Source organism: Cyprinus carpio, chromosome B4 (assembly GCF_018340385.1).
Source record: "Cyprinus carpio isolate SPL01 chromosome B4, ASM1834038v1, whole genome shotgun sequence".
In the NCBI taxonomy this organism is placed as follows: Eukaryota; Metazoa; Chordata; class Actinopteri; order Cypriniformes; family Cyprinidae; genus Cyprinus; species Cyprinus carpio.
The window spans coordinates 3,883,958-3,900,186 of NC_056600.1; the positions used below are offsets into that span (position 1 = coordinate 3,883,958).

The 16,229-nt window shown below is 34.2% G+C and overlaps 1 protein-coding gene across 3 annotated transcripts in view; it reads left to right on the forward strand.

The window, feature by feature from the left end:
• The window catches only part of LOC109104261 (metabotropic glutamate receptor 8-like), a 189,148-nt gene extending 175,071 nt beyond the window's left edge, over positions 1–14,077 (forward strand). For 2 of the 3 annotated variants that reach the window (XM_042721648.1, XM_042721650.1), the window contains 3 exons: positions 4,005–4,073; positions 12,154–12,400; positions 13,420–14,077. In XM_042721648.1, coding sequence (XP_042577582.1) covers positions 4,005–4,073; positions 12,154–12,400; positions 13,420–13,469 — 366 coding nt within the window. In that variant the 3' untranslated portion in view covers positions 13,470–14,077. The remainder of the gene's footprint in view (positions 1–4,004; positions 4,074–12,153; positions 12,401–13,419) is intronic. The other variant, XM_042721649.1, reaches the window with a different exon arrangement.
• The last annotated feature ends 2,152 nt before the right edge of the window (positions 14,078–16,229 follow it).

Sequence of the window (16,229 nt, forward strand, 5' to 3'; positions counted from 1 at the left end):
GAATAATAAAACATGGCCTTAAGTCTGTATTTATTGAACTATTGTCTGATTGGCAACCACACCAAGTGAAAGGACTTCATAATTGGTTTGTAATGAAAAAATGACTAGCCTTGAATTAATATCATTACAAAGAGTCAATGTTGTATCGGCTGCAGCATTTGTGAAATGAACCACAGTAGAAGTAGCCTAGTTAAAATCCCACCACCTATAAAATATGCTTCTATTATCAAGAATGTGCTTTGGTTAATGCTTTAAAAATCAATTTGTATGGATTTTCATTGCAGCAACTATTACCTCTCCATTTCACACTAACATAAAGATATCAAGCCTGATATGATCTACCTTCCTGCATTTGAGAATGGTATCACCCCAAAAACCAATACGTGCACTTTGACATTTCCAATGCAGAGACTCTGCAGAATCATAAAGAGTCAATAAAGTGCTGCATGAACAGTGGGCAATGTGCTCACGGCTCCTCAGGCAATCAATGCCTTCCAAAGGTGACTGGTTAAGATAATCACTCCACATATCTGTAGAATCAGATTACAATCTCGCATAAATCACTGGCAGATCATTTTATTGGGTTTTGTTAAGTTCACTGTGTGACCTGATCTCCATTATGGAACCCAATGTGTTTCTTATATAATTGTAATGCATGCTAAATTGATTTAAGTCTGGGATATTTAGTTCTGTTTAAAGTGAGGTTTTGGTGTTATTGAAGCAAATGAGCTACAATTTACATTATTAACACATTGAGATGCAATTTTCAATGTGTTCAATTTTCCCATACAGGGTTGTTTTGTGTCATTGTAAATTATTAGTTTGATTTGTTTACGAAGACTCAGTTGTATTTATTTATTTATTATTTATTAAGTCAAATTGATCTAAGCTTGGGTTATTTTGATTTTTTTTTTAAGTCAAGTTTACTTTGTATTGATAATTCTGAAGTCTCTGTAGAACAACATGATGGTTGTCAGCCAAAATATCCACTACTAATAGTCATGGAGGTAATTGTAAATATTTTTTAAGGTTGCTTTTGCATGTTACCACAGCATGTACAGAAAACGCACATTTCAGAGTGGATCAAGTGGTGAAATAAATTGATATGCACAGTAATATTACAAAATGAATAAGAAAAATTCTACAATTTTTCATCGTATGATCTGATCTCTATTCAGAATCCCAAAACGTTTTACCAATATCATATTAATTGAAATAAGTGAGTCTCTGTAGAACAATATAATGGCTGTTATTTTTCCAAGGTCAGGTTTATTGTATTAATTGAAGTGAGTGAGTCTCTGTAGAACAATATAATGGCTGTTAGCCAAAATTTACATTATTAGCAGTAATGAAGATTTCTATCCCCCCATACAGCACTGGGGTTTTTTTTTTGTTGTTGTTATTTTGAAATGATTTTTTTGAGGTTGGCTCTGCATGCTGCCACAGCGTGTAAATGCACGTTTCAAGCGGATCAGTGGGTGAAATAAATTGATATGCACAGTTCTATTACAACATTATCTGAAACGTGGCAAAGTTCTTAGTAACCGCACTTCTGTTATGGTAATCCTCTCGTGGGTGTAAGCATATTCTCGCTGGAGCGTGAAATTCTACTATTTTTTCCTGTTATGAATGATGTTATGAAGATTTAAGTTTGCATAAGGAATATTTTGCCTGAAATAACACAAGCAACTTGCACCTCCTGCCCAGTAATTTCAGTTACTCTATCCCAGACACTGTACCTAAACTGAATCTTTATGTGACATTTCAATGCTTTTGTTTCACTTTAGTGTCTTTAATTCCTTGAAGGCCAGCTTTGCTTTTAATTAGTTCTGCCACCTTTGTTCTTTAAGCTCTTGTGAATCAAAGACTAAGTGTTTGGTGGTGTTTTATTCATAAAACGATTTAATTTACTATCTATTGTCCATATTTAATGCCATATTTGTTATTTCGGTGACCTAGGAAATAATATTCTGCTTTTTAGGTCCTGTAAAAAGAAATTCCACCTTATCTGAACCCTTGAAATATGCTAGCTAAGGCTGTTGCTTCTTATTTGTAATATATCAAATCTGTTCAGGACACACACGGACCTCAATCACGCTGTTTCTCCTGCTGTGTAGGATCATGCTGTTCAGAGTGGAAGTCGTATTACCTCAGATTAGATAAGCTTTAGTTACATTTGTCCTGCTAATATCATCATACATGAAGGCGAACCTGCCACAAAAGCCAGTGGTCATAATCCGTCCTCCCCAGCAGCTTCTCAGTAGATGATATTCCTGCCGGTCGAGAAAGTGACCGCCCAAGTCCTTAGTGTGCCACGCGCTGTGCTATTACTCACGGGAAATCTGTATGCAAGGGAAAATCGCTTCTTCTGCCATGACTTAATGTGCTAAAACTAATGCAGCTGAGAGAAGACACCATACAGAAGAGGAATAGAAGCTTAGCTCAAAGTAGAGTCACAACAGCAAACAATAAGCCGAGGATGAGGTCAGCTGCAGTCATACAAACAACACATTAATTTGAATAGCAATTGGCTCTGCTTGTATGAATGGTGTCTTTATTGCATTCGCTTGCTTTTTCTTTCACAGCCTAGCCTCACACTGAGGAACAAGTCACTAGAAGTGTTCTACATTGCACCATCAAAATGTCTTTCAGTGGCCATTTTTGCACTGTACAATATGGAAGTAGATATGCAAGTTGGTAACACTTTACAAGAAGGCTGAATTTATTATAAATTATTATTTTATTAATTATTATTTAGGGTCTCATTTATTAACATATATAATTGAATAAATATATTTTATTATTACTCAGTATAAAATACTCATTACTAATATTTTACTGTTTGTATATTATGTGCAAATAATCTTTCTGGATTGATTTCCAAGTGAAACTAAATATGAAAAAGAATAAGAAAATAAGAAAAAGAAATGTAGCTTTAATTTATTAGATCATGAAAAGTGTGTGTTGCATCATGTGCCGACTGGCACCAGATGTTTGCAGGGTTTGAAAAATATTAAATCAGATGTCAGCTGAAAGTCGTTACGTAGCATAGGAGGTTATTAGATTTTGATAAAAGTTTATAAACACTTAATTTTTTTTTTTTTTTTTTTTTTTTTTTTTTTAAATAATGTGCTTCTATGAATCCTTCGCAGTGAAACAATGAATGCTTTTGAAGTTTTCCATTGTTTTCTCATTAACCAAATCACATGAAAAGCTGTCAAAGGCATCCAGAAATAACTGAAGCTTTAAGATGCAAGGTTTAAAAACAGCCACTTAAATGTGTTGGCATTGCACAAGAAATCATTGCTAAGGTGAAAGTTTCTGCATAACTCTCTCATTCACACTCAAACACACACACATGGTTTCCACATCACACATTGAAACACACTGATTTTTTTTTTGCAGCCAAATGAATTTTTATTGAACAGGAAAAATGACACTAAGCCATTGGAGCGGTGATGCTGATCATGGCAGGATGTCAGGCTTATAACAGCATTAAAGACTCTGTCTGACAGGATTCAGCAGTTCGACAGCTGTCATAAATATCAGGACGCTGAAGGGATTTTCTTTAGATATTGTCTCACTCAAGAGTCATGAACATTCAGACATGCCCTCATATTTTTGAGTGGATTTTGAAAATATTTGTATTGCCAATTAAGTTGCATGGTCATACACAACATTCAAATATTTGGGGTCGGTAAAATTTTTAAATGTTTTTGAAAGTTTCCTATGCTCCCCAAGACACTACATTTATTTACTCAAAAGTACCATAAAAACAGAAATATTGTGAGGGTTTTCAATTTGAATATATTTTAAAAATATAATTTATTTCTGTAATGCGAAGCTGAATTTTCAGCATCATTACTCCAGTCTTCAGTGTCACATTATCCTTCAGAAATCATTCTAATATGCTGATTTAAGAAACATTTCATATTATCAATGTTGAAAATAGTTGTGCTGTTTAATGTTTTGGTGGAAATTAATAATTGTTTTTATTTTAACAGTGTGTGTGGATCCAGTACAACTGCAGAAATAGAGACTTATTGTCAAAATGCTCCATTACTTGCCATCTGGTAAGGAGCCAAAGATTTTAGGATAAGTTTTAACTGACATACATTTATGTATAAGATGTTATCACTTGTCACTTTACTGCTTTATTGAATTGTGCTTGTTCATGGCACAGTTTTACATTTATGTAGAAAACTACTAAATTGTTAAAAAGTGTTTTTCCCATCCTAATCTAATCTCTAAATCTTTGGGTTGAGAATTCTGTGATCAAAGCCCATTAAATTCACACGTTTCCTCTTTCTGTGTAATCATTTTGTGGCAACCACGTACGATTTGATGAACAACACATTCAAGTTGTTTCTTTAGAGTATGTGCTCATATTTGACAGGGGGGTAAATGTGCACAGACCGACAGCAATATCTCTGACCTTTACCTGGGCGGTCAGTGTTTAGGTTTAGCTTCTGTTGAGTTTGTTGTGTTAGGTAGTTAGCATTGGCACTGGCATATGTGTGGCTAATCCTGCTTGATTAATTGTCATTTAACTTCATGCCGTGTGATTGGGTGAACAGATGGATGTCAGCCTCACTTCCATCACTCTGATAACACACCTGAACAGGAGTGTCAGCTGCTAATAGCTGCTATGAGCCTGTGCGTAACCCTAGTGAGCGTCCGCTGCTGTCTACAACTAAAGATGCATTGATACTCAATGAGATTAAATCACTGAAGATTAATGAGTCATTGTAATGTTTGGTTACCCAACTAACAGTTCACAGTTAAAGGAATAGTTCAAATTAATATATTTACTCACCCCAAGGCCATCCAAGATGTAGATGAGTTTGTTTCTTCATTAAATTTGGAGAAATGTACTGTAGCATTCTATCACTTGCTCACCAATGGATCGTCTGCAGTGAATGGGTGCCATCAGAATGAGAGTCTCAACAGCTGATAAAAACATCACAATAATCCACAAGTTATCCACACCACTCCAATCCAACAATTAACGTTCACATAACAGTCACATAAAAGTATATAGCTGATTTTTTTGATATATATATTTTTACTTGCATAATATTCTCTTCTACTAAAAAAGCAAGTTGATGTTAAATCGGTCATGAATGCAATTTCATGTTGACTTAAAAGTTTTGAGTGGTGGTTGAACTTTCCTGTGAAGTTAATTTCTTCTGACAAAGATACACAAACAGTTTAGAGAGCTTTTCCACTCTGATGCAAATCTGTTATGAACATTAATTCCACATCATGTCAGACTTTTTCTCTTAAATTTGATTTAATTGAGCGCTGCGGTTTTCAGAGTTGGCCTCTAGTTTGACTTTAGTGACATAACTGAGCATGAAAAAAGTTGCTGGTTTTAATTTATTCAAATGAATGAGTGCAGGAAATCTCACACACCTGTTTATGGTGACTAGATGTTGTCAAGGTGCCGGTGTTTTTTTTTTTTTTTTTTTCATGCAGTGTTAAAGTATGAATCTACTACAGCTGCCGAGAAAACATTCAGCTGAAAAAAAAGAGAAAATATTTTTTGTACCTGTGCATGCCGTAAGCAGCTCAAAGTTATCTTGGTTGCCTTCGAACAGCTGTCACACAATGTTTGTGTTTCAAAAAAGCATGAATTTGTTACACATATGTGCGCTTGTGCAGTTAAAATAAAGATTCTACTGCTTCGAGATACATGAGTTTATCAGTTATGCGGATTTAATGCACTAGGGTTTTAACAATATGAGCTTTTCATGATAACCTCTCAGAAAACATCACAATTTCACAGCATATGGTATCACACAGTGGGATTTTATATTAATTTATAAATATTTCAGGTTCATATTTCATGTAAGGAAAAAAATTGGGGAAAAATACCATAAACCATACAAGGAGGCCTCTCATTTGGTTCATTTATATAATATTGCACTTACAATTAAGAATATAATACCCCAAACTTATTATAAACATTTTTTTCTTACTATATTTAACTACTACTTATCTATAGCTTATAATATTCACACTCAAAGAAAAACACTGAATAACCTATTTAAATGGATCTTTCCATAAAAACTTAATGACTTGTGACATTAATAAACAATTAACAGGTAGATAAGCAGGATAAGCTCCTCTCGATTTTTTTTTTTTTTTTTTTTTTTTTTTTTAGCTAATTAACAAACTAACGTACATTGGACAGCTTTCCTGAGGTAAATGTATTACGTGACTGAAACACTAGTTTGGCAATAATGTGAGATACATATCAGATGTATTATAAGGGGTATGTATGAATATCATACACAGTAAGATGCACTGCATCTTTCAACGTACCCTCTGATGAACATAACTGTTTGGGGTTTTTCTCGCGCCAAAACTTGTAATAAAGTGGAAAAGGCAATTTGCGCTGCTTTAACTATACAGGCAAATACAGCAATTGTCACGCCACATTAATAAGCGCCAAAATGGCTATTAGGCTACTGTTTGGGTTTCGTTATAAAATTAACAATTCGAAAACTGTTACTTTGTTTCTTGTCAGAAGTAACAAAGCGCAAAGCTTATTGCGATAATTGGATGGAAGGTGCGCTACTAATATGTTAAGAGCTTTATTCACTCATCAAACAAAAGCAGTATAGACTAATAGATTGATCTTGCGGTTTAAGAATGGCTATAGAGATAGCCTACTTAAAGTTAAAGTAAATATTTTATTTTTTTATATATTATTATTGTTTTTGTTAATATTTAGGAACCAAATTTATTTTTATATCTAGCCTATATAGTTTTTATACATTTTTATTTATTAGTTTTAGTTTATCTAGTTTATTTATTTATTTATTTATTGTTTTTTATGGTTTATCGTTAGTAGGGCTATAAGTACAGTAGGATTATGCTCAGGTGGATTACATGGGATGTTGCCTGTATGTTGCCTATTGAGTGAAATGTAGTTTTGGGTATAAAGTGAGGAATACTATGATTCTGTGATCTGTTTTTGAATGAATTTTACATTTCCTATCCCAAACTCCCTGTTTGCCCACCCTCTAACACGTACACATGGGGTTGTGCTCTCTGGCCCAGAAAATAACATGTGCCATCACCTGAGAAATAGCCTTTACAAACCTGTTTAAATGAGTTCTGTGAGCCGCGGGCTTTGGAAACGGAGATCTATTAGAAGTCCAGGCTGATAGTCTGCTGGCTGCTTCTGTATGAGGATTCTTCAAAACTAATTAAGAGTGACACGGGGGCATTGAGAGGCTTCATGAAACACCAGGGGAATTGGCAGGCAGAGGAATGACTGACACCGTGCAGGTGGTTTCTGGAGACAGAGCACACCGTGAGCTCTGTGTGTGCGTGGCTTTGCTATTGGATCATGCGGCAACAGTAATTCAGATTTTATTTGCGATCCGTCGTTCTATTTGTGTGGGTGGAAAGGAAACACATCAGCAGTAAGGCAACAATATCTCCTCACCAGTGATCATAACACACAAGCTCTGATCCAAAATCTAGTGAGATGCTTATCTTGATTTCATTTTTAAGAAAATTTGACATTTTTAATGCACATTCTTGTTCATGTTATATCAAAGATTTAGAATGAATGAATGTAAGTGTAAATCAGAGAAAAAGTATATGTTTATCTTCTTAATCTTTAATCAAAACATAAAAATGTACTTAATTTATTATTTTTGTAACACTTTTACAGTGTCCTTCTTAAACATTACATGTACATACTGTAGTAATAACTGTAGTGTACTGTACTATAGTAATGTACTGTAGTAATTATGTAATTAACCCTAAACCAAACCCTAACCCTGTAGTATGTACATGTTGTTTATAAGTATTAAATATATATAGCACTGCAACATGAAATTCCTTAAATAAAGTATAACCATCTTTGTATATATAATTTTATTATTATTTGGCTCATTTCATAGCCTGTTTCACACTAAAATCCTTAACATTATGGACATATATGAGACAAGAAGACAATGTCTTATTTAAAAAAAACAAAAAAAAAGTAATATAAAAATAAATGAAAATAAAATGTCACATTTTTGCATATTCTATTGCAAATTTGGTGAATAATAATATATACTGTATATATATATATATATATATATATATATATATACAATACAATAAATTTCTACAGTATATCTGTATGAAGTGTGTGTGTGTGTGTGTGTGTGTGTGTGTGTGTGTGTGTGTGTGTGTGTGTGTGTGTGTGTGTGTGTGTGTGTGTGTGTGTGTGTGAATTTATGTGTTTTTGTTGCATGAACAGATATATATATGTTATTAGTATTGTTATTATAATACAACAGTCAATCACTTAGACAGGAATGCATCTATGATCTAGTGTACAGTTCTCTTCCTCACTTTACAGCTCTGATCATGTGTGAAAATGTATATTTCAGGATACTTGACTATATACTTGAGGATACTTGCAGGTTAATTGAATTCACAGTTATACCATTTTATTTGGTTCTGGTTCTGAAATGCATTAAGAAGGAGTGCAATTTAGACTTTAAATACAGCTCTATATGCTACAATCATCTGTTTAATTTCAGACCTCAAGAGTTCCTGAGGAACTTCTGTGTAATTGACATGTGATGAAGTGCTCAGCGTGATGGCGTTCATTCATTCAGTCAGTCATATGCACTTATATGCGCTGCAGTACTTCAGAAATTCACAAAGTCCTGGTGGGATTTTTCTTTGAATTATACCTCTGGCTTATATATGGCTGATTCTACTAAACCTGCTGGAAAAATGTTTTAACACCTTTTGAGATTTGATTTAACCTCTATTTGGCAGGGATTTTTCTATTATTATTCTAATTTTAAGAGCTTAGGGGGTTCGTATCCTGAAGAATCAAATTTACATTGATTGAAAGAGTTTGATGTATTTAACTGTAACTTTTATAGCTCTAAACCTCCTGCCCAGATCCCAAATAACTGTGAAAATGACTCAACTTTAAACAAATTGATTTTCGCTCTGAACATGCATACGTTTGAGTTTTTGTTAAAGGTACAGCACAAAAAAAAAAGGCCTGAAACAGTCATGAAGTCATGATTGAGAACAAATAATGACTAATAATGAATGAAATTTAATAAATAAATACAATTTGATAAAACATTGTTTGATATAAAACTGGTTCATTTTGAAGAAATTATCTATTGTGACACCACAGATATTAAAACTTAAATAAATAAATAAATATGTTAATTTATATTAATCTTGGACACTATTTCAATTGTTTTTATTTAATACAATATTTTTTAAGAAATCACGGTTATTATGTTTAATTAGTTAATAATAACTGCTTATTACACAAACAAAAAAAAAATAAAAAACAAACCAACCTAACAAAATAAAATAAAAAATTTAATATATTGAATGAATTAAATTCAATCAATCAGTAAAATGTAATAAAACATTGTATGATATAAAACTAGCTCATTTTGAAGACACAATCTGTTATGAAAACAGATCTTAAAACTTCAGTTAATAAAGTATTTAAAAAGTTAAAACTAAACTAAGATTAAAACCATACATTACTTGTTACTTTAAATAAAAGTGCTGTACTAAAATCTATCATGTACAAGGCAGAATTTAGTTTATTTGATATGATAAAATAAGTTAAAACAAATAGAACTCTAAGCTATGTAGATATGTAAAAAAAAAAAAGACAAAATCACAACAAAATACTAAAACTTAACTAAAGTTAAAATGAAAAAAGATAAGAAATAAAACATCTATTGAGCTGTAAAGTCTCTCTGGTTCAGTGACTATGTGTTTTTAAAGTTCTGTCCAGATCCCGAGGATTTATGGGAGTATTAAGTTTTAACAGCATAAGCCACTGATATGTGGCATTTCTGCCAGAGCCGCTGGTCATAATACAGCACAGTGGCACAGATCGATACATTCTATTCCCAAGGAGTGGAAGATGATAGCAAATAGCATCAGAGTTGTCATGTATTCTATAGCTGTTCCCAGAAGAGCTGAAGTTGGTGAGAACTCAGAAGTTTGGTGATTATATGAGCAGTGCTTCCTCTGTCTGATGTTAACGGGAAGGTTGTTAGTCTGAAGTGATTTCTTTGATCTAGAGGCAAATTAACGCTGAGTTTATACGTAGCTTTTAGTGGAAAATCTCCAATCTGTGTCAGACCGCTTTGGATCGATATCCGCAGAGCTAGTCTCAGGTGATTACCTGCAATTTCTGACCATAGATTCAGTTCTCTAGTTCTCCCCCCTTGTGCTCTCTCTTGTTTGTGTTTGTGTGTGGTAAACACATTTTTGTGTTTGTGTGTGATAAACACATTTACTTAGTAATCAAAAATAAGAAATCATGATTATCCAAAAGAGGTTATTTATTTTTTATTATAGTTTTTTTTTTATTGTTGTTTTTTTTTTTTTTTTGGGGGGGGGGGGTGACTTTTATGCTCATCAAGGCTGTATTTATTTGATTAAAAAAAAGAGAAACAGGAAAATTGAAAATAACTGTTTTCATTCATCATTACTCCAGTCTTCAGTGTCTTATATATTCAGTCTGTTCGCTATGTAAATGTCACTAAGCATTTACCCCAGTGGACTGTCTTCAGAACCGCACTGATCTGCACTCTGAACACGTTAGCACACCCACCAATGCCGTCCAGTCCAGTCCTGTTACGGATCAGCGGGTGGCTGGAGCCACTCTCTGACCGATGCTTTTCATTACGCTTCTACATTAGCGCACTTGCTATTATCTGTCTGTGGTTTCACTGTGCGTTTGGAGTCAAGCGTGTCTTGCCATCTGCTAGCAGTCGTTCTCTGTGAGTTTTACCCCCTGCCGGAGAAGAAGATACACATGAGTGCTTAGCCTTTGATGATTCTTCTTCTGTTTGCGTGTGTGTGTGTGTGTGTGTGTGTGTGTGTGTGTGTGTGTGTGTGTGTGTGTGTGTGTGTGCTCATGTCTGTTAATTGAGGAAGAGCTTTTATTTTTAAATTCTAATCAAGGAAAGTTGTAAATCTGTCTCTGAGTCTGAGCATGTGTCCTTATCTGCCGCTAATTATGTTTCCAGCATCTGAGAAGTCTTGGTGTGTGTGTGTGTGTGTGTGTGTGTGTGTGTGTGTGTGTGTGTGTGTGTGTGTGTGTGTGTGTGTGTGTGTGGAGGTCTCAGGGTTTCTATGAAATTCAAGATGCCTGGTGGATAGCAAATACACACATACTGTAAAAACGATTTTTCAAAGTTAAAAGTTAAAGACTTTCTATTTCAAAATGTCATACTTAAATGTCACTTGCCATTTGTTTGTAATTATTTGTGAAATTTACTAACAACCTCTGAGTCTTAATTGTTTCTACATAACATTTTTTATTTCTTTTATTTGAGCATCAAATCATATTTAGCTGTTGTTGTTGTTGTTTGGTTTTTAATTGCACAGGGTCAAATTGACCTAGGGTAGAAAATATTTTGCTCCTAACACTTTTATTAATGGATTTGATATATTGTGAAATACATAAAAAGTAAGTATTATTTATTACAGCACAATTAATTTATTGTTTTTTTTTTCACATTAATTTCTTAAAGGCAGTATAAGAAATTAATGTGAAATTAATTTTTTTTTTTTAAATAATTTCTTAAAGGCAGTATAACAAATGCTACAAATACTCCAACCATCACGTTACAGTAAAGATTTTTATTTTATTTTTATTTTTATTTCACTGTTCACTTAACTGTCTTGAAAATTGTCACAATGCATGTATAATTATTATTATTTTTAATCTTATTTTTGTCATCTGTAGTGTGAAAAATATTCCCGGCAACTCATTTTTTGTTCTTTGTTAAATGTCATTATGTTGTTGTTGTTATTATTGCATTATTGCATTTTTAAATATGAACTATATCGTATAAAGCTGTATGAAACCTAAATTTCTTTCTTTCTTTTTTTTTTTGGGGGGGGGGACTTTATTGTATACCTTATTCATTATGTAGGCCTCACAGGAGCTTCTGTTACAGTTCTAAAGGTTTTGAATTGTGTAAAAAGATCTAGAAACTGTTTAAAACAGTTGATTATTGGCTAGAGAGACTTCAAACTCTGAGGAAGGAACTGCATGCAGATGTGGTTCTTCTCTGACTTACCTTTACTTTCCCTCTCTCTCTGTTCCCATCTGATGTGTGTTGTTTCCAGATGTACATCCAGACCACCACCCTCACCATCTCTCTCAGCCTCAGCGCGTCTGTGTCTCTGGGGATGCTCTACATGCCCAAAGTCTACGTCATCATCTTCCACCCGGAGCAGAACGTGCCCAAACGCAAGCGCAGCTTCAAAGCGATCGTCACTGCCGCCACCATGTCAGGAAAACTCGTACAGAAGGGAAGCGACCGGCCCAACGGGGAAGTGAAGACCGAGCTTTGTGAGAGCATGGAGACCAACAGTGAGTATTTCAGCCGTGTAGGCCAAAATAGTGCACTATTAGCACTTTTCATATATAAACCTTTCAAGACACACTTAACCTTGACTACTTAATATGTTAATAAGAAGTTGTATTGGAAAGACACAAAAACAGACTGATTTTATTCATTCCCATTGCTTTACGGTATGAGTCGTTCAGAAAAGATGGTAATTTGTCTTTTTTCTGATTTTTAAATAACTTTTTGCTTTGGATCGAATGCTACGATTCATCTCATAGCCAGGTGGATTGGTTTAAGGCTCAAAGCTTTTTTTTTTTTCATGTGGAAAATGAATAGGAAATATGCTTTGATAATTCAAGGCTGCTGCTTTATTTCTGGTCTGTTAGCGTCACATTTTTTCCTCCAGATGTTTAGTAAATGTCCCTGCTGTATGTAGAACATCTGTTTAGTACAAAATGGTAGACTTAACCAAACACAAGTCTTGTTGTAAGACCAAAATCTTCCCGCTGAGATGTTTGCCGGAGGTAGACAGGCAAAGTAAAGTGTGACATCAATGTTCGAGGTTTGATTAGCATATTCGACTAGTTGCATTATTTGCCAGTTTGATACATTTCCGGCTTTTTTTTTTTTTCATCCTCCAAAGCGCAGGATTATGGAGTGTTGAAAATTTAATCACTCAGAAGCGATCCAAAGCTTTGAGGGGAAATAAGCCCATTTTAAGTCATCAAGCCATTTACTTTGTTCTTTGCTGCGGGTGATGCTTTGCCTTATGAAACATTAAAGCGCAACTCATGTATCAATATCAAGACCACCCAAAACTTTTGCTGACTAAATTAGAAAAGTTTTTATTTAATTCTTTGCCTTTGTGATACTTTTATTTAGTAAAGATAAAAGAAGAAAGGATTTGGAGGAGGAAACGCCCCTTTTTGGAAGATTTTTGACCATAAAATGATGCTTGACTAAGAGACTTGACTTGCGCAGATACTGCACATGCAGTTGAGTGAGAGTGAATGTGATTCTCTAATGTGTTCCCCTCCTGCAGCATCTTCCACCAAGACGACATATGTCAGCTACAGCAATCATGCCATCTGAAGAGGGACACTCTCTGTGGGCGGGGCCCTGTCTGAAGCAGGACGCCTGTCATCTGACATGTGCTGACAGGCAAATGGACCTGGAACGGGCATCTGAGCATGAGATTTTTATATCGTTCTGCATCAGTCTCATCCTGGAAAACAAACTGACTTATGGGACCTTCCAGTGAGACTGCTATCCTGCGTTCAAGAGCTACCGATCCTGCCATGAACACACGTGAACATGCACACACTCACAAAACTGAAGGTGCAGGCTTGCAGTCATACAAACAATAACTTTCCACAAATAATCGTGTAAACATTCTGCAGATGGAGACGTTCACTGTAAACTTGGAAATGTGGATGTAAAAAAAAAGGAGAAAATATATAAAAAACTACCAGAGTCAAAATATGTTTGTTGTTATTGTATTTTTGTGGTCGTGCAGATTTTTTCATTCTTGTCCCACTTTGTCAGAAACCTGCATTCTGAGATGACGTGTCTTGTATTGGCTGACTGAACTGTAACCGCGGGGTTGTGAAGCTGTAAAATGCCATGGTTGAAGCATGCTAGTTTTTATACCAAAAAATGAAGAAGATTTATTTATAATAAAGGAATGTTTTGCAAATGTGTAGCGTTGTTAGATGTGTATTTGACAGTGAGATTTGTTTTTCATTTTGTCATCGCTCTCATTCATATTCAGTCGCCACCAGAGGCCAAAAACTAAAACTCTATTTTTCAGCTTTGTATCCCATATAAACCCAGTTTTTTAAGCTTCATAATGAGCTCTATCACCACAGAAAAATACCTCTCATGTTTACAGTGTTTCTAATCTAAGTCTCTTGAGCAAGGCATTGCAGAGGGCTAAATTAACACGGTCATGGAAGACCTGAGATTAACAGGGAATTGGGATTTGTGGGCCAAGGAATATATCTTAAAAAGCCATTTCTACACTGGGGACTGGGGTTGTATATATATATATATAGGTGTAGAAACAATTTTCACTCAAAAATTGCTTGTAAATTTCACTGACAATTTAAAAGAAATTGCAACATTGATTTAAACATCTTTTTTTAAATAGTATTTCTTTTATTTTAAGAGTCAAAAAAACATTTTACAGTGTAGTTATTTCATCTGCCAGAAATAGTTGTTTGTGCAATTCCTGTAAAATAGATTTTTCATCCAGTGATTATGAACAACTAGAAAAGTAAGGTAAATTCATTGGTGAAAAAGATGCATGATCCCTTACAAAGATCCCTTACTTTATAAACACTATACTGCACTTGTTTAATAATATAGCCTTAAGACTTAAACGTTATACATGTAAACATAAGACTAGTGTGATAAATATCATTTGGTAATCTCGTTAACCTTTGAGGAGGAACAAACTACTTACCTAAAGTGCGTATAAATATCAGTTGTCACTCTATATCTCTTAATATGTCCTTAGTTTTATGATCTTAACTTGCATGTACTTTATAAAAATTTTATAAAGTTTAGCAAAATTTTAAAATGATACTAAAAGGCCTTTTACTTGCTAAAAAAAATAAAATACTGTATCAATCAGACAACAGAAGGCATTGTGGGCAGCAGGTTTTTCTTTGTGCAATGTTATATCCTTCAACTCCATGTAAAATTGATAAACTAGTAAATTTTGCACAATACACTCAAACATGCATTTGCATTGAGGCATTACATTGGAAGTACATCTATTTTACAGCTAAAATTACTAATATTTCTTTAACAGAAGAATTGATTCAAGTGTCTGATGATTTAAAAGCCTCAGATTTATTCTGTTAAACGTTCAAAGGCAACTGCCAGTCAATTAATGGCCTGATTATGAAATAATAATCTTCAAAAGAGGTTGTTGTTTAACTTTTCTGTCTTTTTTTTTCAACTTTTTTTTTAATTAATTTTATAACAAAACCCCCATGAACACTACAGCATATCAATTATACAGTATAACATTACAGAGTATACTTTCCCACCCCTACATTTATCAAACAGAAAATATCATATATAAAGATAATAAAATAACATTCACCAATGTACATATTTAAAATATATATAAATATATAAAAATAACAATTTATTACATTGGATTTCAAATTACAGTCATCATTATATAACATTCTACTTTATCTATTTATGTACAAATTGCCTGAAAGGGGACAACACCTTTTTAAAAACCTCTGCTTTACCTCTAATTGCATATGTTCATTTTTCAAGAGCAAGGTTAACTTTTCTGTCTTTACAGAGCTTTAATGAGTACTAAGATTGTTTTTCCAGTCTGTGTCTGTATATATCCAGTGAGGATATGCTAGGTCCTGACTGACAGCATAGTGCCTATGGCTCGAGCACTGACCGCTTCAGTGAGCGTGATTTCAACAAGTACAACATGTTCCTGGATCAACATCCTTGTTGATCCTGGAACAACATTCCAATCAACCAATCAGAATTGACATATATCTTTTCAGGAAATATCTGTTTTAGGCTTATGATCGGGGTTAGGTGCTTCTACACCCTTGTTAATCAGCTATCATGTCCCTCTGATTTTAGGAATAAATTGTGGGAAGGGTTAAGTTTAGGGTAGGGATTGGGTTAAGTCCATATTTTTGGACAATAATGTTGATCCAGGATCATCAAAAGATGTTAATTTAGGAACATGTCTTGGCAAAATCACAGCGACCCTCCCGCTTCTGTGGACTAACAGAGCAGATGTTGAGCGAAACTCATGCCGCAGACCCAATCGCTTCTGAAGCGATAATCCCTGCTATCTCCACC